We start from the raw sequence: 26,751 nt of genomic DNA, 5'->3' as shown, positions 1-26,751 counted from the left end.
ACCACCTGTAACCAGCTCGGAGTCAGTGTTTTCCAAACCCAGGCTTTCATGAAAGAGGTGTTAAAAGTCGAGTGCCACTAATTTGAGACTTTCTTTTTGGAGTAGTTAGGATTGAACAAGAAGTGAAAAGGTCATACCTTTCTCCTGGTGTGGTTCAGTGTCACAGACATGAGGTCTGTGTCCCTGTCAGCTCACATCCTACCCGGGGACCGCACCCCACACTAGGGAGATGCCTGGCATGCCACGCCCTCCCAGAGTAACTGCAGGCCAGCAGCCATGTCTGGAAACGACTGCCTCCTCCCCTCTCCCTGTGGCCCACATTCTCACTCAGGGGCCAAGGAGGATGTGTTCTCTTTCGTGTCTTTCCACTTGGCATGGTAAAAGGAAGCAGTGTTGGGTGCCTGCTGCTTCCGCTCCCCACATGGCCTCGCTGACCACCCAGGCTGCCCTCTCAGGAACTGGCCAGCGGGTGTACCTGGGAGGCAGCGCTGACACACCAGGGGCAGAAGTGAGTCTTGTCTCTGCCCAGGCAGCACTGCCCGCACCAGTCCCTGGGGACCCCCTTGGCCTCTTCCTGGACCCAGGGCAGCTGGCCACTGAGGGGGTCGGCAGGCTCTGTCACCCACGTTGGGTGCAGAGAACCATGCGGGTGGGGAGTGGGCTTTGCACAGCTTCCGCATTTCTTCCCATCTTTTGCCCATTTACAATTTTTTTAATTATTGGATTTTGAGAGTCCTTTATATATTCTGGATACAAGTTATTTGCAAGTAGTGTGCTTTACAAACATTTTATCCCAGTCGATAAGCTGTCTTTTCATTTTCTTTCAAAGAGCAGACTTACAATTTTAATGCAATCTAATCCATTCTTTTTCATGGATCGATTTTTTTCTTTTCTTTGTGTACTCTGCGTATCTTTGCTTAACTCGAGGACTTAAAGATTTTTCATTTTTTCCTAGAAGTTTTAGGTTGCACTTTGGGGTCCATGGCCCTTTTTAAAAAAATATTTTATTATTTTTAGAGAGGACGGGAAGGAGAGAGGGAGAGAAACATCAATGTGAGAGAGAAACATCGATCAGTTGCCCCTCGTACATGTCCTATCCAGGGACCGAACCCACAACCTAGACACGTGTCCTGACCGGGAATTGTGACACAACACCCTCCCAACCCACTGAGCCACACTGGTCATGGCTATGATCCATTTTGAGTTCATTTTTTATGTGGTATAAACTACTCATGGAGATTCTTTTTTTTTTTTTTTGCATATTGTTGTCTAGTTGTTTTACTACCACTGGTTGGAAAGTGTATCCTTTTCCTAAAGAATTGCCTTTGCAGCTCTGTTGGAAAATCAGCCGAGTCTTCCAATCCATGAACGTAGTGCAGCTCTCCATTAGTTACGGCCCCTGTGTGAGTTCTCCCCGTGGGCCTCAGTTTGGATTCCCGATGCTCGTCTGTGGCGGGGTCTGGGGGTCTGTACGAAGAAACCAGCTGCTGGTCCCTTTTCAGCCTGTGCCTCAACCCCTTCAGTACGCAGACTTCAGACAAGAGGAGGAAGTTTCCTTCTAAAGCACAGCCCGTCGCAGCAGCAGCCTGCGGCAGGGCAGCTGGGAGCTCAGGCAGAATCCTCCTGCCCTCCTTGCTGACAGCAGGGCGGAGCACTGAGCCAGAGCGCTGAGGGCACTTGTTTTGATTGCTGATACGCCCTGTCTCCTCTTTCGTCTGCCTGCCTTCCCCTCTCCCTGTCCTCCTTTCTTTTCTTTCACCTCAGACCCGCCCTCACACTTTCCGTGACACAGGAGAGAGAGTGCCTGTGGGCGGGCGGCGGGCACAGGCGTCTGCAGACAGCGTCCTTCCTGCCGGTGGCCCGCAAAGCCGAGCGCAAGCTCCCTGGTCAGGAACACAGTGGTTGTTACGAGTCCTTGCGAGGAGGGAGGGTCTTTCCCCACCCCCACCCACCCCAGTGGGCTGGGTGAATATGCAGATCAGACTGAACTCCGTTCTCAGGGAGGTGAGAATGGGAAGTGTCTTAGGGAGCGAGGCCTCAGCCGTGCACAGGTGTGTTCGCTTGTCTGTCAGGGTCTCTCCTGGTAAGGCTTTGCTGCTCTTTCCCTTCTAAACAGGGGCCTCAGGTGAGAGCTGGAAACCTCTCTAAGGCCCTGACTGAGGGCTCGAGAGAAGTCCCTCAAGGTGGCATTCAGTCTCGTCTGTAGTCCCCACTCCGCTCCTGGCGTGTCCCAGCAGCCAGTCCTCGCACACCTGGACAGAGAGCTGGCGGCGGGGTGGGCACGTAGTGTGCCCTGGCGGCTCGTCCTGCGTGGCTGCACCCCTCCCTCCCCCAAGGCACTCCCCCCGCCCTGTGTACAACCGGCTGTGTTTCTCTTTCCCCCCGGTCTGCCTCTGCGGTCCGGGCTCACACACGGACCTCCGGTCCCCAGACGACACCATGTTTGACATCATCACAGACGAGGAGTTGTGCCAGATTCAGGAGTCCGGCTCCTCCTTGCCCGAAACACCCACTGAGACCGATTCTCTCGACCCGAACGTGGCTGAACAGTGAGTAGACGTCCCCTCCATTTCCTTAGCGCGCACTGAATGCCTGGCCCTTGTGCTTTCTCATCAAAGGGGCTGAGAAGGTTTGGAAGCAGGGCTGGCTGTTTCTACCGAGGGAAGGTGCCTCAGAACGGGGCTCGGGGAGGAAGGCCCTCGCCGTGGGAGCCTTGCCAGAGACTCCCAAGACATCAGTGGTCCCCTGATTTCAGCTTTAATTAAGGCCCTTCTTGGTCGGGGCCGCTATGTTCATCTGCTTAGACATCAGCAATGTGTTTTCTCGTAGTTCTGTAGACCGGGAGTCCGGTCGGCAGCTTGCTTTCTCCTGGGGCCTCTGCCCCTGGCATGCAGACTGCACCCGTGCCTCTCCCCTTGGTTGTCCGTGCGAGTGCGCCCGGCTGTCTGTGTCCCCTCTCCTCCTCCCCCGAGGACACCACTCGGATTGGATGGGGCCCGCCCTATCGGTCTCATTCTCACTGAGCTCTTTAAAGGCCTCACCCCCAAAGTCGAGTTCGGACACCCTGGGGGTTAGGACGCCGCCATGAATGTGAGAGGGACACCTTCAGCCCACTGGAGCAGCCCCTGCCCTGCCGCCCTCCGCCAGGCCCAGTAGTGCACTGCCCTTCGGCTCCGCTCACCCTTTGGGACCACTGCTCAGGCAGCGCGCCAGGCTGTGAGAGAGGAAGCTGGGGTTCGTGTCCCTTGCCGTGGGTAGGTAGGTGCTTCTCTCAGAAGCCCCTGAGAAACCTCTCGGGGCCCAGCGTTCTATAAGCAGTGAACACACAGGCAGGCCCATTTGCCCACACTCTGCGGCGCCAGGGACCCTCCACTCCCCCGGCCTGGCCAGGGCTTCACCACTGTCTTGTGCTGCTCGTGATTAGGGACCCAGACCCCCAAACTGCTCCCATGCTGCAGATGACAGCCGACGACCCCACAGGACATCCCTTCGCACTTATTCTCTGTGACCCCGCCCCCGCCTCAGTTTTCTGGGCTAGTTATTTTCCAACAGGGTTTGTGAGGAGAGTTTTGCCAATTTTTGTATATATATGTAGTAACTGCACCAGGTGCCACTGTATTAAATGTTAAGAGTTTACGCCATGGGAACCTGCTGTAGGAAAAGGTCAGGTTCCTCTCCGTGGCAGCATCCATGCAGTTTCCTTGGCAAAACGCTGGCTGTTCAGAAGCTCAGCAAAAAGTCGACCTGGTTCCCAGGGCCGGGTGCTTCCTGAGGCACCTCCCGTCCAGTCAGTGGTGCTCTGACGGACTCGTACTGAGCCCTCTATTCCTCTCTTCCTGCCCAGCATTGAGAGGTGGGCCAGATGCGACCTGTCACATCTGTCACCCAGGATTTCTGCTGCAATGGGCGGTGATGCATTTAATCTCTATGGGGCTCTTGACATAGGGGATGTAGGCTTCGGTGTCCCTCCATGTCCTGTATTCTCTTACTGGAGAGTGACCGCACTGACCATGCAGTGGCCCCATGGAGAAAGCCACCCTGATCACTCAACCCAAGGAGGCCCCTGCTCACTGTCGCTTCTGTGGCTTTGGGCCTTTTCTGTTCCTTCTGGAAACCCCTACCTCAGAATTCTTACCTGACTCTGTCAGCCTGCAGTGCTCTCCCCAACCCCTTTGGCCCAGTGGTCCCCAGGGTACGTTCCAGTCCATTAGCACTAAGTCCCTCTGCTGTCACTGCCGGCAGCTCTTCCCTGTCAGTGCCTCGACTCCCAGGCAGGTGGAGGTGCAGTGAGCGGGACTGAGCTGCAGGGCCTGGGAGGGCAGCCTGCGGGGGCGGCCTACATGAGAACGTGATCCCCTGTAGCCCTCTTTCCTTCGCTGTCCTGTTCCCCAGTAGGAACAACATCAGAAGGGGTGCTGACAGCCGAACGTGTGTGTGTGTTGGTCATGGGAAATCGGGGCGTGTCCAAGGACACTGCCAGTGTGCTGGCCCACGGCCTGCGAGGTGGATCCGCAGCTGACCAACAGAACCTGTTTTGGGGTGAATAGCCAGCCCTCTGCATCAGTTAAGGGCCTGCCTCATCACACACCCTCTCTGTGCGCTAGCTAGGGATAGACCCAAGCATCTGTGGGAGCTTTTTCTTCTATTTTCTTTCTTCCCAAGTTTCAAACCAGTCAAAAACACCAGGAGTCCCAAGAAAATATGGGAGGTATAGAGTCCAGGGTGTGTGTAAGCATCCCTGATAGGAAACTTCAAGAAAGAAATCAGCAAGCCCAAAGTCAGAAGTGGTCCAGGGGATTAAACATGGTGTGAGTCCAGATGTGTGGGGAAAGAAGGCTGCTTGGGAGCCCAGTGGTGGAAGGCCACTCTGCTGAGCACCGTCCCTGGACCAGCAGCGTTGACACGTGGCCTCACTTCGTTCCCACCCAGCCCTGCACAGACTGGGGTTATGATCCCCATTTCACTTCAGGTGAAGGCACTGAAGCCTCAGGATGCCAGGTGACTTGCTCCCTGCAGTCCACAGCTTGAGGTCCGCCTTGAAGAATACAGCTCTCTTGGCCGGGTCCCCATTTCCCCATCTGCACAGCAGACACCTGCCCACCTCCTCTGCCCCTGTGGCCACTCCTCCCCACACATACACGAATTGTGGGGAGCTAACAAATTGTCCGTCTTGCCCCTCCTGGTGGTGATGGAACAGGAAGAGGTCCCCAAATCCAGACTCCCAGGGAGACCTGGCAGGATGCTACAACCTCTGGCAGCGGCCTCCCAGTGGTCCTTTCTGCACATGGCTCAGAGCTGGAGAGGTGGCATGAGGCAGGGACATGCCCCGTCCTTGGATAAAAGGATGATACCTTCAGAACCCTCCAGTCATGGCTGTATACCCTCCCCGCAGTCAGCCGCGCCCACTGGCTGCTCTCAGGGCTGAGGTGGCAGGCAGAGAAGGACAGAACACTCTGTCAGGGCTGGGTCTTGGTCCCCTTGGCCTCTGCTCAGCTTCCACCCACGTGTGGCTTCCTGGAGGCCTGGCCCCCTTGCTGATGACCAGACGAACAGACTGAGTGGCGATGAAGAGCCCGAGCTCCAGAATCAGATACCCCCGGTCAGATCCCAGTCTGCCACCTGCAGGTTCCATGGCTTTGGGCACTGTGCCTGCCTCTGAACTCCGATCCCTCCCCTGCACAGAAGGGATGGGCCGGCGCCCACCCCTAGGGCTCTTAGGGTTGGAAAGGAGTGGGGCGTCTGGAGTACAGAGCCCAGAGCCGGCACCCAGGGAGGCTCCCTGGAGCCGAGCTGGTCTGTGCCGGTTCGCCTGCGTCGTGCCTTGTAGAGCTGGGCCGTGTGAGGCTGCGCCGTGCGCCCCGTCCTGGCACCACGCCCACCAGTCTTCTCCAAGGAAACTGCTGCCGATGCCAGATGGTACTGAGCTTAAACTCATCCACAGACTGTCTCCACCCCCAGAGCCCCTGTGCTGGTGGTGTCTTTAGAACCGATGCTTCGTGGTCAGATGCTTTCGGGAGCTGTGGTGGGCTTGTCACTGACCAGGAGATCTGACACCTGCTATGTCAGAAACAAAATGAGAACAGGATATGGTGATAATGGTTAAGGTTAGAAAGCCGCTTCATGCTTGGGTCAACCCACTGAAGCCTGTGCCTTCAGATGGGTGAAGCTGGCAGGTACTGGCGGCCGGCGAGCTACGAAACCTCTTACCAGCATTTGGGGGCAGAGAAAGAGGGTCTTCACAGGGGTCCTCGCCTGGGTCTGCTGTGTGAGCTCTGTCACGCATCAGTCTCAATGAACCAGCGTCCTCTTCTGCACAGTGGTGGTGGCTGTTCCCGTGCACCACTGACGGGGCATGTGGAAGGGGGTGCTGCCTTGAGAGCCCCCGCAGGAGAAGGCCCTGCCCGAAGGAGTGCCCTGACTATGCGGGGGCCTCATGTTCTTTGCTCTGCCTCCACCCCTCCAGCAGGGGCACCTTTGGGACTTCTCCCACAACTCCATTCCCTCAGTCCAGAACACTCATGGGAATCACCTGGGCTTCTCCCAGGTGGCCTCTGTGTTCAAAAGAGACAGTGTGTCCACCTCTGGTCTCTACCAAGTGTTGGCAACATGGTCAGGGAGAGGCACGTTTTTTACCTTCAGACTCTGGGGCCACAGCCAAGACAAACTGGACTCAACCAGGGTCCCCACCCAGACTGCCCTCTCCTCCCTCCCCTTGCCACCAGGCCTCTTACGTGATGGCTGGTGTGGGTGAGCCAAGGGGAGGATTGGGCGGGGAGAAGAGCAGATCTGAGGGCGGGAACGTAGACTTCATGGGCTGTTCTGTGGATAGAAGGAAGTCAAGGCGCAAAGCCCATGACCGACGTGGGCTGTGCCAATGTCACCGGTGATGAATGGTGTGCACCGGGGGAGGAGTTGGGAAGTCATGTCTGCTCTCAGGTGTTGCGGGTAAGGCCCCAGAGACTGGTGGGCCAGAGAGTGACCGATGAGTCAGGAAGGCAGAGGAAGATGCAGCATGGCGCTGTTCCTGGGGACGGGCGGGTGGGCCGCCTAGGCCATGGAGCCTGGAGAGAGCGTGTGGAGAATAGGCTGGAGATGGGGTACGGACTGGCAGGTGCCTGGTCAGAGAGAAGCCAGGGGTCCCAGCAGTTGCCCCCATGTAGCTGTTGTCCACGTGGCCCAAGTGCAGTAAAATAACCCTCCTCGTGAATGCGGGAGGGCACGCTCCCGAAGCAGTAGGCAGGGTCCCGCGGGCCCTGCAAGGCCCCACCTGCATGTGGCCGGACCAGAGCACACGTGGTGTGCCATATCCCTCCGGGAGGGAAGCACACCCACGCGTACCTCGCCAACTCAGGTGGCTTCCATTTGGTGTCATTAGTTCTTTGTTCTTGTTTTAAAAACTTAGTGACATAGGTTTATGAGATTATGGGTTTTAAGTGTATGGTTCTACAGCACATCATCTGTATATTGCACTGTGCACAATATATATCCGTCACCATATGTTTGACCCCCACACCCTCTTCAACCCCTCCCCACACCCCTCAGCCTCTGCCAACACCATCCTGCTGTTTGTGTCAGTGGATGTTTTATTATTCCTTTTTTATTGATTGATTGATTTCAGAGAAAGAGGAAGGGGGAGAGAGAGAGAGAGAAACATCAGTGAGAGAGAGACAGTGATCAGTTGCCTCCTGCATGGGCTGCAACCACAGGAGGATCTAACCACAGCCTAGGAGCACGCCCCGATGAGGATCAAACTTGCAGCCTTTCCGTGTACAGGACGATGCTCCCACCAGCTGAGCCACCCGGCCAGGGCCTGTGTGTTTCTTTCGTTTGTTCATTTGTTGCTTTCTGCTTTGTATCCCACATAATGAGTGAAGTCACGATCCTTGTCCTTTTGCATCTCACTCACTTTGCTTAGTTAGCATAAAACTCAAGATCCATTCAAATTGCAGTATTTCATCTTTTCCTGTGGCCGAGTAGTGTTGCCAGTTCTTGTGAGAAAGCACAATGACTTCTGCCGCGGTGGAGCCCTCCTGCCCGTAAGACCAAACTGTGCGAAGTGTTCTGTGTGCACCCTCTCAAGTCCGCACGCCGAGAGGTCAGAGTCGTGCCGTTGTCCTTGTTTCACCAAAATGAAAGAGGTGATGAGATTACCCGCTCGAAAGGAACAGTGCTGGGATTGAACTCTAGTCTGTCTTAAATCTCAAAACCACACCGTTCAGCCGTTCTGACCCACGTCCCCTGTTGTCAGCCGGTTCTGATTTTGATGAGTGACACATGAACCAAAAAGCAGCTCTAAGCCTATGAAACAGATAGGATCTGATAAACGTGCCCCAGTGTCTGACATTCAAAACTCTGCCTCATCCTGTCACCACACCATGGAGACGAAGCAAGTGCGCCTCGCATTCTGGGCAGGAGGTTGGAAACCACAGTGGAGGGGCTGGTTGTTTTCGGTCAGGTGCTCCACTTCCTTGGTAGAGCGGTGCTCTGGAAGTTTGCAGCTTCTGATTTATTTCTTGTGCTCTGAGCTCACAAATAATCTCTTTTGATGTATTCCAGGCATACCACATTAAAGTAGAAAGTGCCCCGGGGATAAAAGTAGTTTGGAGACTTAAAAGGTTTTATTTCTTAGTCATGAAAATCATATGCTCTTTGATATATGTAAGAATCATATGTACATACATACATAGAGGGTTTGTGTGTGCATGTGTGTGAGAGGCACAGGATAATTCAGCTTTAAAGTGAGCAGACCCATCAGGGAATCCTTTTCAGAAACACTGTTCAGAATCATGACAGCCTTCAACTCTATTGCGCGCAGTTTTCTAGCATTCTGGGGGCCACTGGAGATCTCAGCCAGACAGTTTGTTTGGGCCCATTCATGGTCCCCGGTGCTAGTCCCTCTAGGATTAATCACGGAGAAATTAAAACACCTCCCTATGTGAAAGTCAGGACCCCCCCACCCCCCAAGGCAGAACCTGATCTTACTTGCGAGGTGACTGAACCTGAGCCCTATGGGCCGGTGCTTGTTTCCACGGCTGCCTTCATCTCCCCTGCCTCCCGGGAGCCAGAAGAATCTCCTGACCAGACTGTCACCTGCTGTCTGCAGCCCCGTTGGCCATGCTCCCCTCTTCAACCTTCAGTCTTAGTCTCCGTGAAGGAGAACCTGAGGTTTTTAGAGTCACACGACATTGCCCTTGGTGTCAGAATTCTTGGGGATGGAGGAAGGAAATTCCTTCCAGTTTTTTAGACCCTGCTTTGAGCTCCAGGCCTGGGTGTTCAAGAATAGAACAGATGGGTTCGCGCCTGAGAAGCAGCATTCCACACCAGCCGTAGCATTTGGTTACATCTCCATGAAAACGTATAGCCCGTGAATACAGCCTTCCTCACTGCATCCAGAGGACACGGCCTTGCTCCTGTCGGCTCCCAGGCCGCTTCTCCAAGCCTCACAAGGCCTACAGCTGGAACATGCTGGTGGCCTCTGTGTGGTGGGAAGTAGAGCCTGTCTTGGAAGTGTTCTCTGAAAAATTCTGCTGCCTCGAGACTCCCAGGTAAGGGAGGCAGCCAGTGTCTCTCATAAGCTTCCAGAAGTTCTTCTGAAATTTCAGGCCAACAAAGGCATAGAGCAAAGGGTTAAGGCAGACCCGTAGGTAGGCAACAGCCTCAGTCACGATGATGGCATAATGGAAGCTGGTCATGCTGTGGTACTCCCAGCTCGTGCTGCGGATAAGCTTCACGAGGTTGAAGGGCGTCTGGGTCACCAGGAACAAAGCCACCACCAGGAAGATGACCTTGAGAGACTTGTGTTTGTGGAAGCCTCGGGCATGAAGCAGGTTCTTAACTATGACGGAGTAGCAGACAATCATGACATGCAGTGGCAGGAAGAACCCCAGGGTCATCTGGATGGCAAGAACCAGAGTGGAAATCTCTTCATGGTGGTAACCACAGATGCACTTGTCCAAATATTGGACATCACCATAGATGATCTGTGGCAAGGAAACCAGCAGGGAGACCCCCCAGGCGGACAAGCAGATGGCCTTGGCCCAGCTCATCCTCTTTGTCTTCTCATTGTAGGCCTTGGTGGCCTGAACCACCGCAACGAAGCGGTCCACAGTGATGCAGATGAGGATGAGCATGGACGTGTAGAAGTTCAAAGTATAAGTGCCCAGCAGGATTTTGCACATGATACTGCCAAAGACCCATTCATGGATGCTTGCGTAGGTCCAGAAGGGCAGCGTGCAGACAAACACCAGGTCGGCCAGGGGCAGGTTAATCAAGAACACGTCTGTCAGGCTCCTCGGCTTCTGGTAGAAAATGTATACGACCAGCACAAGGGAGTTCCCCACCAGGCCACAGATGAACACCGCCACGTACATGCAGGGCAGAAAGATCTTTCTGAACTGCAGGAAGTGTTCGTGCTCCTGGCTGCTGCTGTCCGAAAAGTTGAAGAGCCCAGAGTCTTCATAGTCGTCATAGTCGGTGGCCATGGTGTCTGATCTGACGGATGCCTATGAGTCAAAACACAGGAATTATATCTGGGGCTGAGGGTTCACACCTGTCTTCCCACAGACCAGCCGTTGCCCACATTTAGGGGGCAGGTGATCATCTCCTAAACGCAGCCCTGTTCAGCTCCCTACCAGCACCATCTAGTATGCCAGAGACAGCAAGTCCAATAGGGAAATTGCTCAGATGGGACAGGAGTTCTTCATTAGTCCTAAAATTCTCAGGGTCTCACCCATCTGGGAGACCCTTCCATAATATCGTGCTCTGACTTTGCAATCAAAGGGTGCCTGGGGTGAAATGGGGTGAAATGGGGCAGTGTCCTTTGGAAGAGCAGCACGGCGGCGCCCGTCTTCACCTGCCTGTGCCTTGCAGCCTTGGCTGCCCATCCTGTGACCCGTTTGTTAAGTTAGACCCCTGAACAACTCACGGAAGCTAAGGCATATATTCCCCTTCCAGGGGGTCCACCATCAAGGAGACTGGAGACCAGGAGGTATATGGGCGGTGGCCAGGACTCTTCTGCCTGAGTGGCCCATCCCTCCTGTCCTTGCTCTCATTTGCATAGATTGTAAAAGACAGTCGATAGAAAATCAAGGCATGGAAAAGCACGTGGGCCAAGCACTTTGGCTGAGCTGACCCCCCACCAGAGACTGGGGAGTTCTCCTCACAGCCCAACCCCAACTTTCTCCCTCCCCGCCTGTCACAGTTATGACATGCCACATTCAGAGCCTGTGTCCTGAAGACTCTTGACCTTCAGGCTTCTCTTTCTTTTTAAGATTTTATTATTTTTTAGAGAGAGGGAAGGAGAGGGAGAGAAACATCAATTGGTTGCCTCTTACATGCCCCCAACTGGGAGCCTGCCCACAATCCAGGCCTGTGCCCTGATCCGGAATCGAACGAGTGACCTCTCAGTTTGCAGGACAAGGTCTACCCCATGGAGCCACACCAGCCGTGGTGTCAGGCATCTCTTAAAAGGTGGATCTCCCCTGAAGGGAACATGGCCTTAGCCTTCATGACTAGCAGTTTAGGCTGAGGGGCCTCCTTTAGCAGGTGGACGGTCTGGTCGAAATGGGAGGCTAGCTGGGCCAGCCTTGCAGCGAGGCTTGTAGCAAAGCCCAGACAGCTGCCCTTCTTGCCTGCGGCCCCAGCCTTTCAAGGTTGGCACTTCCCTTTGACCCTTCTCTCTTTGACCTGTGACTCTGCTGAGGACCACGGGCAGGACATGGAGGTGATGGGCCTGTGGCGTGGGCATGGGCCCCTGGCCTACAGAGTCACCACACACAGTGGCTTGTTTCCAGGGACCCAGTGCCATGCCCTGCTGGTATCTCAAAAAGTTTGGTTTTTTTAACTTAAACAGAAATGTGCATTTTTAGTGCACATTTCAAAGTTGGAAGGAGGCAGGTATCTGTTTTAGAAAAGTCAAAATTGCAACCAACCAGACAAGGGCACAGGTATTATCTGTGCTCTCTGATCGCTTGGAGATGGTCCCCGACTGGGATGCGTCAGCCCTGGTGCTGCCCCTCGGTCTTTCCTGGGAACCAAGTGCCTTTCTCTGCAAGGAAGGACCTTGCCTTTGAAGGGCCAGATGGCTCAGAAAGTCTCTGCCCCTGGACCACAAATGCTAGTTCTTGAAGGGTGATTGGCCCACTGGTAGGCATTCGGCGCCACCAGCTCCCCAAGGCTCCAGGGGCAGGCAGGTCAGAGGACGGGTGCGTGTTACTGTGTCACGAAGGGACCAAAATTCCCTCACCATTTCGAGTATGAAACAGGAAGCTCTGCTCTCCCCAAGAGTGATGTCAAATCTCCACTGCTGCTCGACTTTCTTTCTAACCCTCCGGTCATGCTGTTGCCGGACCCTGGCACTAACGTCCCGCAGTTCCCCGAAGGGTTCGCGCAGGTTCACTTGTGGTAATCAGTGAACTTTAGGGATGTGTTAACTGCTTGGGGCTGCACAGTTCTGTGCAGGTGGAGCATTAAAAATTCCTTTCCCTTCTAGAAATGTGAAGACCATGCATTTATCTTCTCTAACCAAACTTCTATGTTGATTTCCAAAATACTCTTAAAAATAGAAATATATGCAACTTTGGAAATAGTGTAAATGTCTGACAATCAAAAAATAGGTTGGAGTTCAGAAAAAAATATAATTAATGTTTAGGAAGTACTTTTAATACTTTGAAAAATTTAATACGCTTAAATTGCTCAGAAGAACGTAACCACAAAATTAGCATCGACTATTACTGTTACAACGAACAGGTGAAAAAGGAATTCAAAGTCGACTGAGGTTCTTAACCTTCGATCACAAACCCCACCGGGAGCCTCCTGTGAGCTGTGGACCTTGCCTTTGGAACCGTGCGCACACATACCCCGGTAGTTCTGGGACACCATGAGCCGTCTCGTTCTCTGCCATACATTCACTGACTATATTTTTTAAAACAGAAAATGACCAGATTTTAATCAGCAGTGCACTTCCAGCTGGTGAAAGTAGGGTGACTTATTTCCCTTATATTTTCCAAAATTTCAACAGTACTATATTGAGACAAGAAAGCAAACCATATTCTGACATAGCAGTCTGTCATTAAAAGAAACAAAACCAGAAAGATCATTCAGGGAACAGACAGACAGTGACTCTCCTTCCCCTGGGAGGGCAGGATGCCTTCGCCCCGCAGGACCACAAGCCGGCAGGCACTTACTGTGTTCCGCACCACGTTAAGTCACTTCCGTGGCCCTCTAACCCTCGGCGACACACAGCAGAGACGAAACGCGAACCCGGAGCAGCTGCGCTGTATACTCATAAGGCTGTACATTTATAGCAGAGCCTGGGGCCCTGGCATTTACCTATGAAGATGACAAGGAATGACTCACCAGCTGAGATGTTTTGTCAGTTTGTTCCAAGATGAGCTCTGCTCAGCAGCAGGGGCTACCTCTACCCCTCTGTGATGTGGTCCGTGTTTCCGCTGAATAGTTTTTAACCCTTGGTGATTGGAAGAGACCTAGCTCATCACCTAGATCAGCATCCACATGACCAGTCTGCACCCATGTAATTTCGGGTCAAAGATAGGAAGCTGTGGTTCTGTTACCGTGAACTCCCTGCCCCCTGGCTGGCAGGTGTTCTGCGGGGAACTGAGAGAGCTGTTTGTAAGCTGAGGGGCAGCAAGAGGTACTCCTGGCTCCAGCAGTCCACTGAAGATGGTGCCCATGCCTCCAGATCATTTCACTCACTAGTCCTGTGTCTCTTAGGAACAGTTTGAATCGGACCGATGTGAAGTCCATGCTCTAGCCTGGGCCGTGTGTGCATGCAGCTCCAACAGGAGGGCCACCGATGCGCAGCAGCCCTGCAGAGGAGGTGTCCCTGTGTTACAGAAGAGAGCATGAGGGCCATTCCTGCGACAACAGCCCCATGTGCATGCAGCTGGCACTTCCAGGACACAAACCCAGCTCTCTGTTGTTGCCAGGCCAGTGAACCGATGTCTCTTAGGTGTCGGTCTGATGCAGTCCTGCCTCCTAAACCCATGCCGCTTGGGCCCCTCTACGGGCAGCGCTCACCCACCCTGCTGGTGCTGACTCAGCTGGTTTCCTGAGGCTGCCCTCTCCACTCCTGGAACTCCCTGGATATTGGGCATTCCGACTGTATTTGTTCCAGTTGGTCTCCATGGTCTGAAAATGCTGGCGGTTCTGGGAAGTAACACTCAGAAGGCAGGAATTGGAGGAATGGCTGCTTGGGTCACACCCCTCCGTGCCTCCCCTCTGTGGAAGGGACACCAGGTAGAGAGGTGGGCTCCACTTCTTTTTTCCCAGAAGCAGCTACCCTCTTGCTGAGTCACCAGACCTCCCCTCCCTGATTCTGCGCCCCTTACAGCCTGCTGTCCCCCAAGGCTGGTACTCTCTGCTCCGCCTGCTGAACACACCCTCTCCTGTGGCTCTTCCTGAGGGCAGCGTGTCCAGCTTTGGGACCAGGGACCAGATGCAGCCCCAGGGTCTGGAGACTAAATGCTCGGTCCCACTAGGATTTGGACCCCGGCCTGGGTGCCCCCGTGTGGCCGGCCAATCCTAGTCCCTTGCGGGTGAGGAAGCAGATCAGAGAGGTTAGCTTGCTTGCCCGAGAACACACCTGAAAGTCTTTTTTGAATGAATTAGTTCAGACTATTCTTTCCTCCAAGCCAATACCAATGAAGTGTTCCCCAAGGGCAGGACTGTGATGTGGTGTGGGTTGTGTGCCTCTGGACTGACGGGTGGGGAGACAGTGGGATGGGTTCGGGGACCTATGACAAGTCAGCAAATGGACAGGCCAAGCCAAACACTGGAGGGAACGTGGGCCAAAGTGCCCATCCTCCTGAAAAACGCCTTTTGGGGCAAGGCAGCCCTTTAGAGTGAGCCAGCTGTCATTTTAGAATCTGTAAGCTTTGGGAGATGAGCTTTTTTTCCCCCAGGGACAAGCCAACCATGTCATTTAGGACCGTTCATGAGGTGGCGTTGAGGGGCCTGAGCCTTGCCGACACATGTTGGGCCGTGCTGTCCTCTCAGTTGTCACTTGTACTCCGTGGGGACAACCAGGTCTCCACCTGCTGCCCTCCATCCCTGTGTGCTTGGGGGTGGTTGGGGGGAGAGGGGAATGTGTATCTGAGAGAACATAGTGGCATTTGTCATAACTATTCTCCATGGGAAGTTCTCCCGTGAAAAACTTGCAGCTAAGTTGGAGAAACGAAGCCACTCACAGTTTGGGGGCCAGAATTTTATTTCAGCCACTTGGCAAAGTGCCTTCTGTGATCTGGCAGTTTGTGGTGTTCATTGTTTCAAGGGTGTAAACTTTGAAAGAAAACTCTAAAGGCAAGGACTCAGTCACATGTGTTGGATTTCCCCTGGAATATTGCAACATTCTCTAAACAGAACAGAGGGAAGAATACGAGGGAAATGGCAGCCACGCCTGCCGCCGATTTCTCTGGGAAGCCAGACTGTGTTGACCTGCTCGCTTATCCCCAACACCCGGTGTTCTCCAGCCAGAACCGTCAGGCCCAGGGACGAGGCAGTTACTGCTGCTGGCAGAAGAGGCCAACTGCAAGGCGTGGGTGAGGGGGCTGTGGGGAAGAGTTCCAATCATCCTGGAAAAGTAGCCCCACCGGAAGGCAGCAAGGGAGGTGGGTGTGGCTTGTTCAGCAGCGCCCCCAGGTGTTGGTTGTGAGGATGGGCTTGCTGGTGGGCTTGCTGGTGTGCGTGTTGTCAGGCCATAGTTAGCAGGTGATCGCAAATCAGAGTTCCAGAAATGCTCTGCTTTGCTTGGTTTTCAGGCAAAAGGAAACTGATAACCAAAAGGGAAAGCACTAGGGATTTACTTCAGTAGTAAAGTAAAAGGACACCCCTTCCTTAGTGACTGCGATGCACAAAGTGCCTCAGCCCAGCCTCCTGACCGTGCTGTTCAGCAGAGCCTTCTGCAGTGGCCGCACGTCCTGCACCCCTGCTGCCTGGCACGGTGGCCGCCAGCCTGTGTGGCTACTGAGACTTGAAGTGTGGCTGGTGCAACCAAAGAAACAAATTTTTTTGTGATTTTGATGAATTTGAGTTTAGCCACATGAGGCCAGCGGCTACTGTACTGGACGGTGCATTTGTAAACCAGAGACTGTCTAGTCCGCAGGGCGGTGGCAGCTCAAGGCTGAGCGGGGGGCTATAGGGCTGTGTCATCGGCCGCAGCAGCACTCCGGACTGCACTGAGCTTGGCCGGGCAGAGGGCAGAGGCAGCCCAGCAGGGGAGATCGTCAGCAGGACCCTCCTGCTCTCTAGGCAGCTCGCCCCTCCCCAGCCAGTCTAGTCAAGCAGGGGGTCTGCTCCCTGGGTGGTCTGCAGAATTGAAGTTGTACAGCAACTACGTTAAAAAGAGACTAAGGCATTTTGATTTGTCAGAGGAAAATACGATAGATTCCAGCTGCAGGAACCCCACCCATCCGTCATCCGGGCAGGCTTGAGCCCTGGGCCGTTTTCCCGGAAACTGCCTCAGCATTCTTCTCGTCTGTGGTCACCACTTTACTCTTATTTGGTTCCAAAGGGGAGCCCTGGTCCTGTCCTCTGTGGGAGGCATTTGACACAGAAAACCACCTTCGCCCGAGGCACATAACTAGGCATTTATTGGACAAAGGTTGTGTACAAGGCAGGTGGCCACCCTCAGGGTGGAGCACAATGACACAGATGTGCGTGCCTCAAGACAGGTTCAGCCAGACTGGCCATCCACAAACTCAGCAGGGAAGCGTGACACGCCATCCTCTGTCCAGGCCACTGGAGCTAGCAGTAAGCTCCCATGGCCGGAGCCACGAGAGGAGGAAGGTCACCTGTGGGCAGTGAGTTCATCTCACCCTTCTGAGAAAAGCGCCCCAGTGACAACAGAAGGCAATGGGTTTGGTAGAGACAGGCTGCCCCCTGGTGGCCTTGCTTTGGTCCCTTGTCTTCTCACATTTTTTCACCCTCCGACACCTCCTAACACAGTCACTCAGACATCCTCTGCGGCGCCCCCGTAGGAAGAGTACATCGCACCTGCCTACCTCGTGGGCGTGTGGAGACTTAAAGTCAAAACAAGGGCTTCATAAAATAGTACTTACCCTCACAATGTGCATTAGTCATTTCTATTCTGAATTTTTAATGTTGGCCATAACTTAGTTGATTCACAACCCCCTAAATGGGTTGTGACTCACAGTCTGAAAAGCTGTTGAACAGAACACTGCCTCTGGGCATCACCTTCCAGACCTCAGGGCCCACCTAGCCACGCTCCCTCCCTGCCCCGCCCCGCCCCCTCCCCGCCTCATTCTACTGCCTCACACAGGGCCTCCACCAGGGCTGGCCAGGGTCTGGGCCCTGCTCTGGGAGTCATTGACTCAGGGTCTTCTCCACAGATTTGCCCCCAATTCTTTCTTGTCAGTAGGGGTTAAAAATACTCCACAGTTAAGCAAATATAGATACACCGGAGTTAAAAATGGAATAGATAACTTTGATGCAGGCCTTCTTGGAGTCTTGAATTTACTGTGAGTATTTAAAGTATGCTGCGGCTGCCCTGACCAGTGAGGCCCGGCTGGGTGTCATCCTGCAAAGCAAAAGTTCGCCGGTTCGATTCCTGGTCAGGGCATGTGCCTGGGTTGCAAGTTTGGTCCCCAGTCGGGGGTGAGTTCAAGAAGCAACTGGTTGATGTATCTCTCACACAACAATGCTTCTCTCCCTCCCTTCCCCTCCAAACTAAAGAAAATCTCTAACTAAAATGAAGTGTGCCATGACTTTCTAAGAGAATGTGTGCTGCTCCCCTCCCCTGGCACCAGTGTCCCCTCAGGCACACTTTGGAAACAGGATGTTTCCACACAGGATGTCCCTGCGGCCAGGTGGCCCTCACTGCTGGCCCTGCCCCACAGCTGCCTCTCAGCCCCCCTAGTTTCCCAATCCATTAGCCCTGGGTGCCGGGCTTGTTCCCAGAGATGGACCAGCGCAGGCTTGTTTGGTCCTGGCCTGGCGCTGGGAAGGCAGATCTGTACGGCCGCTGCCCCGTCCCATGGCTGCGGCCTGTGGGGTGGGATGAGGGGCGGTCCTTTCTTCCCCTGGGGAAGACGTTGTCCGGGAAGCCGCTGCCGCCCTGGCATCCTTTCCCGGTTCAGTGGCCCTCTGCCCACAGAGTGTGCCAGGCCCCTCTCGTGGCCTCCAGGACTGAAGGATTTCCCACGAGGTCTGAGGTTGGCTTCGTGACTCCAAGGATGAGACCTAAGGGCATGTAACCCTGTGTTCTCGTTTGTGTCATTTCAGGGACACCACGTCAAACTCACTGACCCCAGAGGACACCGAGGACATGTTACTGGGGCAGGATGCTGAGATCCGCCTGCTGCGGTCTGGAGAGCTGATGTAAGTGCCAGGGCCCGGGGGCAGCTTCCCCGGGGTTGTGTTTGGGTCAGACGAGCCAGCCCTTCCGGTGTGGGGGCTGGAAGGCACCCGCAGCTCCATCTCGGCATCAGTAGCTCCAACTCGGCACCAGTCATAGCTTTCAGGTGACACATTTTTAAGGTGTAATTTATGGACAGTGAAACTCCCCTCATGGTGTTGTGTCATCACCAGCCACCCTGCTCAGCTCCACAGCCGGCCCTCCTCCCCATTTCTGCCAAGGGGAAGCCTGAGTCTAGGAATGAAAGCCAGCCCAGCCCCAAGGGACCATTTGTGGTGAAGACACAGACCGGGGCCCTCTCCCCAAAGTTCCCTGCACCCCTTCACATCCATCCCTCTCCCACAGGATTGCCCTGTAGTCCACTGTTTTTTAAAATAACTTTGTTTTTTATCATGAGAGCAACATATTTTCAATGTAAAAAATTAGGAAAGTAAAGATAAGTACATACATAATTTCTAATATAAATAATCTACATTGTATTTTGCAGTCTTTTAAAACTCAATATTGCATGAGTATTTTCCCATAGCAATCTTTCCCCCAGTGTTATGTCCAGCGGCTGCATTGCTGCCAACTAGTCACTGAATAGGCCCAGTCACCCGGTCTCCGGCGTTTATCCCGCACCTCCCGTGTGCCAGCCGCTGCCCTGGGTCCAGAGAGCACATTCGTGAGCCACACAAACAGACGCCGGCCCTCAGGCTCAGCGCTGAGTCCACAACGAACGTGAGCAGGGCGTTGCATGCCGCACTAGAAGGCGGTGCTCGCTCTGACAGAGAAATAGAGCAGGATCGGAGGCCAGGGGAATTCGCCACTTTAGACAGAGCGACACCGAAAAGGGAAGACTGGAAGGAGTTGCGCCTCACCTCAGACCTTGCTGGCCGTCATAAGGTGTAAGGACTTCGGTTTTAACCTGAGGGAAGTGCGCACCCCCAAGTTAGGTAGGTGTGCAACGGGAGAGTGACTTTCTCCAATTTGCACCTGAAAACGGCCCCTCTGGCTGTGTGTGGAGCATGGCGTGGGGGGTCAAGGGCGGAGTAGGGAGACCAGCAGCATTACATTTACGATGCGAGAACCGTGGGCGTTGGCTTTTGTTTAAGATTATATTTGAGCAGTGATAGCAAACCCTTGATTTGTTTTTTATTAGCATCTCCTCTCAGGAGACTGAGTGTTGTTCTTTACTGAAAATGTGGTGTCTAGAAAGGTCAAAAAGACTAAAGGCATGACCCAAATAATGATACAGGGGAAGATTCTGGAACATAAAATTATAAGGTGACCTCGCCTGAGTGGGACATTGTGTCAACAAGTGACTACATGCATGGTAATGCATTAACGTTTCGTGTTGTGAGACCTCTTTTCCACAGCGAGCCTCTCTAGCCTCTCTGAATAATAGACATTGGAAAAGGCCTTTCATATATAGTTAGAAATAATGCCCCGACTCATGTGGCTCAGTGGATTGAGCGCCAGCCTGTGAATCAAAAGGTCGCCGGTTCCATTCCTGAGCAGCACATGTGCCTGGGTTGCAGGCCAGGTCCCTAGTTGAGGGTGTGTGAGAGGCAACCCATAATTAGAAATAAAGCTTAACACGTGGAAAAATGTTTTATGGAATGAAGTTTTCACAAAGCTGAATGACTCAGATCGGAGCTCTTCTTTAGAGCGTTTGGGTTTGGGAATCTGATTAGTCTTCTCAGCACAGCTTTGGAAAGTGTTTCCACCCCGCCCACGGCCGTGCAGACAGACAGACAGACCTCTGGCACCACCACTTGCCTCGCAGCCTTGGGCTAGTTACCTGACCTCTCTGATCTGGTGTTTCCACCCCCAAGATCAAGAGGACAGTGACAGGTTGTCTCCAGGAGAGGCCTAGCTGAACAGATAAGACTGGCCCCATCCACACCACTCAGACGTAGCCCGAAGCTAGCATGCTGCTTCTGGGGTTGCCGACCACTCAGTCACTCAGGCCGCATCACCGAGACGTCCCCACTGGGGTTAACTTCATCCTCCTCCTTCCACACCAGTAAAGGGGCAGGCGTGCCTGTTTCTGTTTGCAGACGAGCACACTGGGGCTTCAGGGAGGGTCAGCCCCGTCCGAGGCAGTGAGGACGGAGGCAAGTGCTGCACCCAGGTCCGGCTGGCTCCACACCTCATTCATCCCCTCACGTCTGGGTCCTGCGGGGCGGGCGGGGGGGGGGGGCCCGTAAGCAGAGGAACTCTGTCTACCCTGCGGCCTTCTGAAAGAGGTTCTTACCCACCTCTTGAGAGTTAGACCCAGGAACACGGCCCCAAGAAGCCTTCCTCCCCAAGGCCATCATACCAGCCCTCTTTAAAGAGAGTCTGGGGAGGAGTCCAGATGCTAGTGGAGTGGGTGGAAATTGCACTCGCGTGCTCCCAGGACCAAACTGGAATTGTAACTAATATAGAGAACACTGGACCTGAATAACCAACTGATCAACTAGCTTAACAAAAGTCTTAAAACCATGGATTTACAGAAGAAGCCCATCAAGACTGGCAGAAAGCACAGAGCCTGGAAAGGGGCTGGCCCTTCCCGCCGTATCAGCTGCACAGGGTCCCCCTGAGGAGTGAGGGGTCTCAACCCTACTCTGGGCCCCACAGCCCAGAGCACCAGGCCTGGGAAGAGGTGCCCACATAACATGTGGCTGTGAAAACCAGCAGGAACTCTGTCCACCAGGCGGAGACAGGGTTCTGCTAGAAACCCAGGCACCCTCTCAAAGGTCCGGCACACGCAGTCTCTCGTCTGCAAACTCTTACCGTGGGCTCCAGCGGAGCGGTGGAGGAGGACGTAGTCCTGTGAGGAGAGACTGGGGTTCGTGGATCAAGAGAATGAGCTGAAGGGCCAGCTGCCAGAGTCCCTGCGCTGAGTGCTATCTGTCCTGGGTGGAGCACCCCTCCCCTGGGACCACAGCCCTGGGGTAAGAAACAGCCCCACCCTCCAGACTCCCTGGTGCCCCGGACAACAGAGGCCCTGCGGAGCAGAGGAGTCATCTGTCCCGGAACTGTGTGGCTCTGGGACAGAGGTAACTCCCCTCCACAACCCCCAAGCCTGACCGTGCCTCCCCCTCATGGGAGAAGCAGAATCTGGGACAGACCCAGTTGCGTAATTCTAGGACGTGGTCCATTTCTCCTTATATGCCTAACTGGTGCAGAGCCCTCCCTTCACACTGCCAAATCTTGGTCTGTTTGGGCCTGGTTAACTCTGCTGGCCTCGCTCTGATGACTCCCTGAGACTCTGCCTCACCACAGAGGTTGACAGACACCTGGCAGTTGGCAGCCAGCCGTGGTGTGCCCTGGGACTTTTGCTGGTCTGCCTCAGACCCAGCACTGCCACTGGTCTAGTAATCGCCACTCACCCCTACCTGGTGGCTCACTGAGGACCTGCCTCGTGAAACCTGAGTATCACCAGAGGCTCTTTCAGTGACTGAGACTAGCAGGTAGCCGGAAGGCAGAGGCAGATCCCAAAGTGCCTGGGACTTTACCGACCTGCCCCTGGTCCTGGTGCTGGTGGAAGCCGGGCTTGGTGTGCAGCTTGGTTCTTCCTACACACACCCAGGCCCAGCAGAAGCAGCCACAAACTGGATTGTTTTTGTAGCTCCAAACAGGATGCCCAGGACCAGTAACAGGCAGTGTCTGACATTTATCAGCACCAGAGTTCCTCCCAAGAGACCCAGAACCGACACACACAGTGGGGAGGTTCAGGCAACATCAGAGCAGGATCGAATGCTGGCACTGCGGCACCTTCAGAGGGAGCTCTCAGTGGGCGCTGGGCCTCCACGAGGTGCGCTCCGCTCCCTGCGGTCTGCACTTGCACGGCAGCTCACACACTGCGGTTGGGCCCATCCTCATAGACGGCCAGCCTGGGGTTCGACCCCATGATCAGACAGGCAAATAGCAATTCAGCTTACTGTTCACAGGAGGACTCACATAACCCACCCAAAAGCCCCGATTCAGATGGCTTCGTGTGTAAATTTTACCAAACATTTCAAGAAAAAGTAACACCTCTCATTCTCAAACTATTGCAGAAAATTTAAGAGGAGGGAGGACTACCTATCTCATTTTACAAGGCCAGCATTATTCTAGTTCAAAATCCAGGTAAAGACACTACAAAAAAAAGAAAATTTAGGCCAATATCCCCCATGATCATAGATGCAAAAATCCTTAACAAAATTTTAGCAAACCAAATCCAGCAGTACATTAAAAAGATCCTACACCGTGGTCGAGTAGCATTTATTCCTAGATCACAGGCTGTTACAATATCCACAAGTTGGTTAACATGATACACCACATAAAAAAATGAGGAGTAAAAATCATATGAGCATATCAGTAAATGCAGAAAAGGTGCTTTTTTTAGATTTTATTTATTTTTAAAGGAAGGAAAGGAGAAGGAGAGGAAGAGAAACATTGACCTGTGAGAGAAACATCTATTGGCTGCCTCTCGCATGCCCCCCTCCAGGACATGGCCTGCTACCCAGGCACGTACCCTGACTGTGAATTGAACCAGCGACCTTTTGCTCTGTGGGATGATGCTCAACCAACTGAGCCATGCTGGGCAGGGCCAGGAAAAGCTTTTGACAAAATCTAGCACCCATTTATGATAAAGCCTGTCAAAGTGGGAATGGAAGAAACACATGTCAACATGTTAAAGGCATATATGACAATGCTAAGATCATAGTCACCAGGGAAAAACTGTTGGGTTGGCCAAAAAGGCCATTTAGTGTTTTCTATAAAATAAAAGACACATTTTTTATTTTCACCAATAACTTTATTGATTTGGATATTTTGAGTGTGTCAGCTCTCTCCTGCTATTGGCTTCTAGTGGGTAGAGGCCAGGGGTGCTGCTAAACATCTTCCAATGCAAGAGACAGCCCCCCAGCAAAGAATTATTTGGCCAAAATGTCAATAGTAACAAACTTCGCAAACCACTTTTGGCATGTTTGATCAGTCGCAGCATCTTTCTCCATATACTGCAAGAGTCTCTTTGCATTTCAGTTGTGTTTTGACCTTCCTTGAAATAATTAAGCATAACACACTGAAAAAGTTGCATATCTTTTCTTATCTTTAATATTAAAATAGCCACGCCTAAATTCACCAATTTTGATGATTTTTTAAATGTGTGCTGATATGACAGCTGTCGCAATACAGTCTAACAAAATTGTTTCAAATGAAGTTAAAGACAACTAAGTACTACTAGAGCCATCATACGGAAAAAAATAAACAAACTTTTTGGCCAACCCAATGAAAGCATTTTCCCTAAGATCAGGAACAAGACAGGGATTTCCACTTCCACCACTCTTATTCAACACAGCACTGGAAGTCCTAGCCATAGCAGTCAGATGAGAAGAAGAAATAAAAGGCATCTAAATTAGAAAGGAAGAAGTAAAACTTATTATTTGCAGATTACATGATACTGTATGTAGACAATACCACAGATTCCACCAGAAAACTACTGGAACTAATAAATAAATTCAGTGAAGTAGCAGGATGCAAAATAAATATTCAGAAGTTGGTTGCATTTTTATACACCAATAATGAACTATTAGGAAGGGGAATTAACAAAAGAATCCCATTTACAGTTGCATCAAAAAATTAAATACCTAGGAATAAATTTAACCAAGGAGGCAAAAGACCTGTACTCAGAGAATTATAAGACACTGAAGAAAGAAATTGGAGCAGATACAAATAAATGGAAGCACATACTGTGTTCTCAGACAGAAAGAATTAACATTGTTAAACTGTCCGTGCTCCCCAAAGCAACCTATAGACTCTGGGAAATTCCCATCAAGGCACCAGGGGTGTATTTCACAGAATTAGAGCAAATAATCCAAATATTTATGTGGATCCACAAAAGACCCCAAATAGCCACAGCAATCTTCAGAAAGAAGGACAAAGTTAGAGGAGTCCATGCTACCTGATATCAAACTATACTATGAAGCTGTAGTAATCAAAACAGCATGGTACTCCATAAAAACAAACATAGGTCAGTGCAGCAGGACAGAGAGCTCTGAAATAAACCCACACTTATTTGGTCAATTAGTATTTGACAAAGGAGGCAAGAGCATAAGATGGGATAAAGATAATTTATTTGATAACCAGTGTTGGGAAAATTGGACAGAAACATGCAAAAAATGAAACTGGACCACCTTCTCACACCATTAACAAGAATAAACACAGTATGGATGGAAGACTTAACTATAGGACTCAATACTACAAAATATCCTAGAAGAAAATGTAGGCAGTAAAATCTAGGACATTTCTCTTACTAATATTTTGTGTCTCCTCAGGCAAGGGAAACAAAGGAAAAACGGGACTACATCAAACTAAAAGGTTCTTACACAGCTAAGAAAACCTGTAACAAAATGAAAAGACAACCCAGTGAGTGGGAGAAGGTATTCTCCAATGATACATCTGATAGGGAGTTAACAACCAAAATATATAAAGAATTTATACGACTCAACACCCCAAAACAACCCAATTTAAAAATGGGCAAAAGACCTGAATAGACACTTCCAAAGAGGACATACAGACGGCCAACAGATCCATGAAAAGATGCTCAACGTTGCTGGTCATCAGAGGAATGCAAATCAAAACCATAGCAAGGTATCACCTCACACGTGCCATCAGCACGAGGACAGGCGAGGGTGTGAAGAACGGGGAGCCCCCGTGCACTGTTGTTGGGACTGCAGCTTGGTGCAGCCGCCACGGAGAACGGCATGGAGTTACCTCAACAATTAAGAATGGGGCCGCCTTTTGACCCAGTGATTCCACTTCTGGGGATACATGCAAAGAAACCCAAAATGTTAATTTGGAAGAATAAAAGTGTATGCAATCCTATGTTCATAACGGCATTATTTACAATCACCAAGCTATGGAAGCAGCCAAGTACCCATCAGCAGACGAGCAGATTAGAAAATGGAATACTACTCAGCCGTGAAAATAATGAGGTCTTCGCATTTGCGGCAGTATTGGTGCGTCCAGAGGGTACTCTGCTAAGTGAAACAATGTCAGCCAGAGAAAGACAAGTACGATACAATTTCACTGACATGTGGACTCTAAAGAACAATATAAGCAAACAATGAGTATGGAAACAGACTCAGATACAGAGAACAGCCTGACAGTTGCCGGCGGAGAGGGGGTTTTGGGAACTGGGGGAAAGGTAGAGGAATTGAGTGCAAATAGGTAGTTACAAAATAGTCATGGGAATGGAAAGAACAGCATAGGGAGTGTACTCAGTGATGTTGTAATAACTTCCCTGACAAGTGTGGCTTGGTTGCCTGGGTGTCGTTCCACGAAGCAAAGGTTCTCTGGTTTGATCCCGTCGGGGCACACGCCTGGGTTGCAGGTTCGGTCCCCAGTTGGGGAGTGTATGAGAGGCAGCCGATCAATGTCTCTCTCTCACATCAGTATTTCTCTTTCTCTCTTTCTCCTTCCCTTCTCCTCTCTCTAAAAATAAATAAACAAAATCTTAAAAAATAATGTAATAACTGCATGGTGCTGGGTGGGCACTAGAAATACCAGAGGGAGCACTCTGTAAAGTATGTGACTGTCTGACCACTGTGCTACACACCTGTAACTAATACAAAATAATAGTGAATGCAAACTATAATTGGGAAAAAAGTTTAACTGAAAAAAAGGAAATCTGGGGTATTTGCATGTAAGAAAAGTCAGGGTGCCCACTTGGAGGTTTCTGATGAGGGGTGTGCTTTCTGTTGGTGGTAGTTAGATAGAGTGGGACAGGGAATGGGAAAGAGAATGGGGACAGCTAAGGAGCAGGGCAGCTTCAGGCGAGCTGCAGACAGCCAGGCCTCGGCACTGGCCTCCCGCCCTAGAAGGGGACCTCAGGCACCACCGCAGGCTCACACCAGCAGGGATTGTCTGTATTCGTTACCTGTGTGTCCCCAGTGCCTAGTACTATAGCAGGCATATGGTAAGTGCTCAGCAAATGCCTTTTGGCGTGAGATTCACTTTAAACTGTCTCCCCATATTAAGCCTGTAGTCAGGGTTACCCAGAGCTTATCCTCCCAAGAGCTTCGGATCTCTGGCCACCTCTGAGCCACAGCCAGCCTGACCAGCAAAGGCAACTTCTACCCCCTTCGATCTGGTCCATCCCTGCCTTTGTTTGGTTGGTTTTTAGGTTAAAAGTACCCTTCACAGTGGAAGAGGTCGCCCACTTCGGGGAGGGCAACAGGGAGCTGTTCGTGCGGTCCAGTACCTACAGCCTCATCCCCATCACCGTGGCTGAGGCAGGCCTCACCATCAGCTGGGTCTTCTCCTCCGACCCCAAGAGCATCTCCTTCAGTGTGGTCTTCCAGGAGGCAGAGGACACACCGCTAGAACAGTGTAAGGTAAGGCCAGCT

The 26,751-nt window shown here is 52.2% G+C and overlaps 2 protein-coding genes across 8 annotated transcripts in view; one reads left to right on the top strand and one right to left on the bottom strand.

The window, feature by feature from the left end:
* Window positions 1–26,751, top strand: part of FYCO1 (FYVE and coiled-coil domain autophagy adaptor 1) — a 69,373-nt gene that overhangs the window by 31,962 nt on the left and 10,660 nt on the right. For 2 of the 5 annotated variants that reach the window (XM_037030456.1, XM_037030457.1), the window contains exons 14-16: window positions 2,405–2,549; window positions 18,259–18,354; window positions 26,529–26,739. In XM_037030456.1, the coding sequence (XP_036886351.1) occupies window positions 2,405–2,549; window positions 18,259–18,354; window positions 26,529–26,739 (452 nt within the window). Of the gene's footprint in view, window positions 1–2,404; window positions 2,550–11,872; window positions 12,877–18,258; window positions 18,355–24,678; window positions 24,842–26,528; window positions 26,740–26,751 lie in introns of those variants that run through there. The other 3 variants (XM_037030460.1, XM_037030458.1, XM_037030459.1) reach the window with 3 other exon arrangements.
* CXCR6 (C-X-C motif chemokine receptor 6) lies at window positions 7,777–21,338 on the bottom strand. Of its 3 annotated transcripts, none has more exons than XM_037030464.1 (2): window positions 21,152–21,338; window positions 7,777–10,502 (listed from the first exon to the last, which is right to left on the bottom strand). In XM_037030464.1, the coding sequence occupies exon 2, from the start codon at window positions 10,479–10,481 to the stop codon at window positions 9,450–9,452; it is 1,032 nt and encodes a 343-aa protein (XP_036886359.1). In that variant the 5' UTR covers window positions 10,482–10,502; window positions 21,152–21,338; the 3' UTR covers window positions 7,777–9,449. The 3 variants fall into 3 exon arrangements, with proteins under 3 accessions (XP_036886359.1, XP_036886357.1, XP_036886358.1); XM_037030462.1 differs by lacking the exon at window positions 21,152–21,338 and adding an exon at window positions 13,357–13,501; XM_037030463.1 differs by lacking the exon at window positions 21,152–21,338 and adding an exon at window positions 13,185–13,340.

This window comes from Sturnira hondurensis, unplaced genomic scaffold (assembly GCF_014824575.4).
Source record: "Sturnira hondurensis isolate 20B ecotype Veracruz unplaced genomic scaffold, ASM1482457v3 Scaffold0020787, whole genome shotgun sequence".
NCBI classification, from domain to species: Eukaryota; Metazoa; Chordata; class Mammalia; order Chiroptera; family Phyllostomidae; genus Sturnira; species Sturnira hondurensis.
Note: the sequence above shows the minus strand (reverse complement) of the source record. Positions and strands in the feature narration are given on the sequence as shown.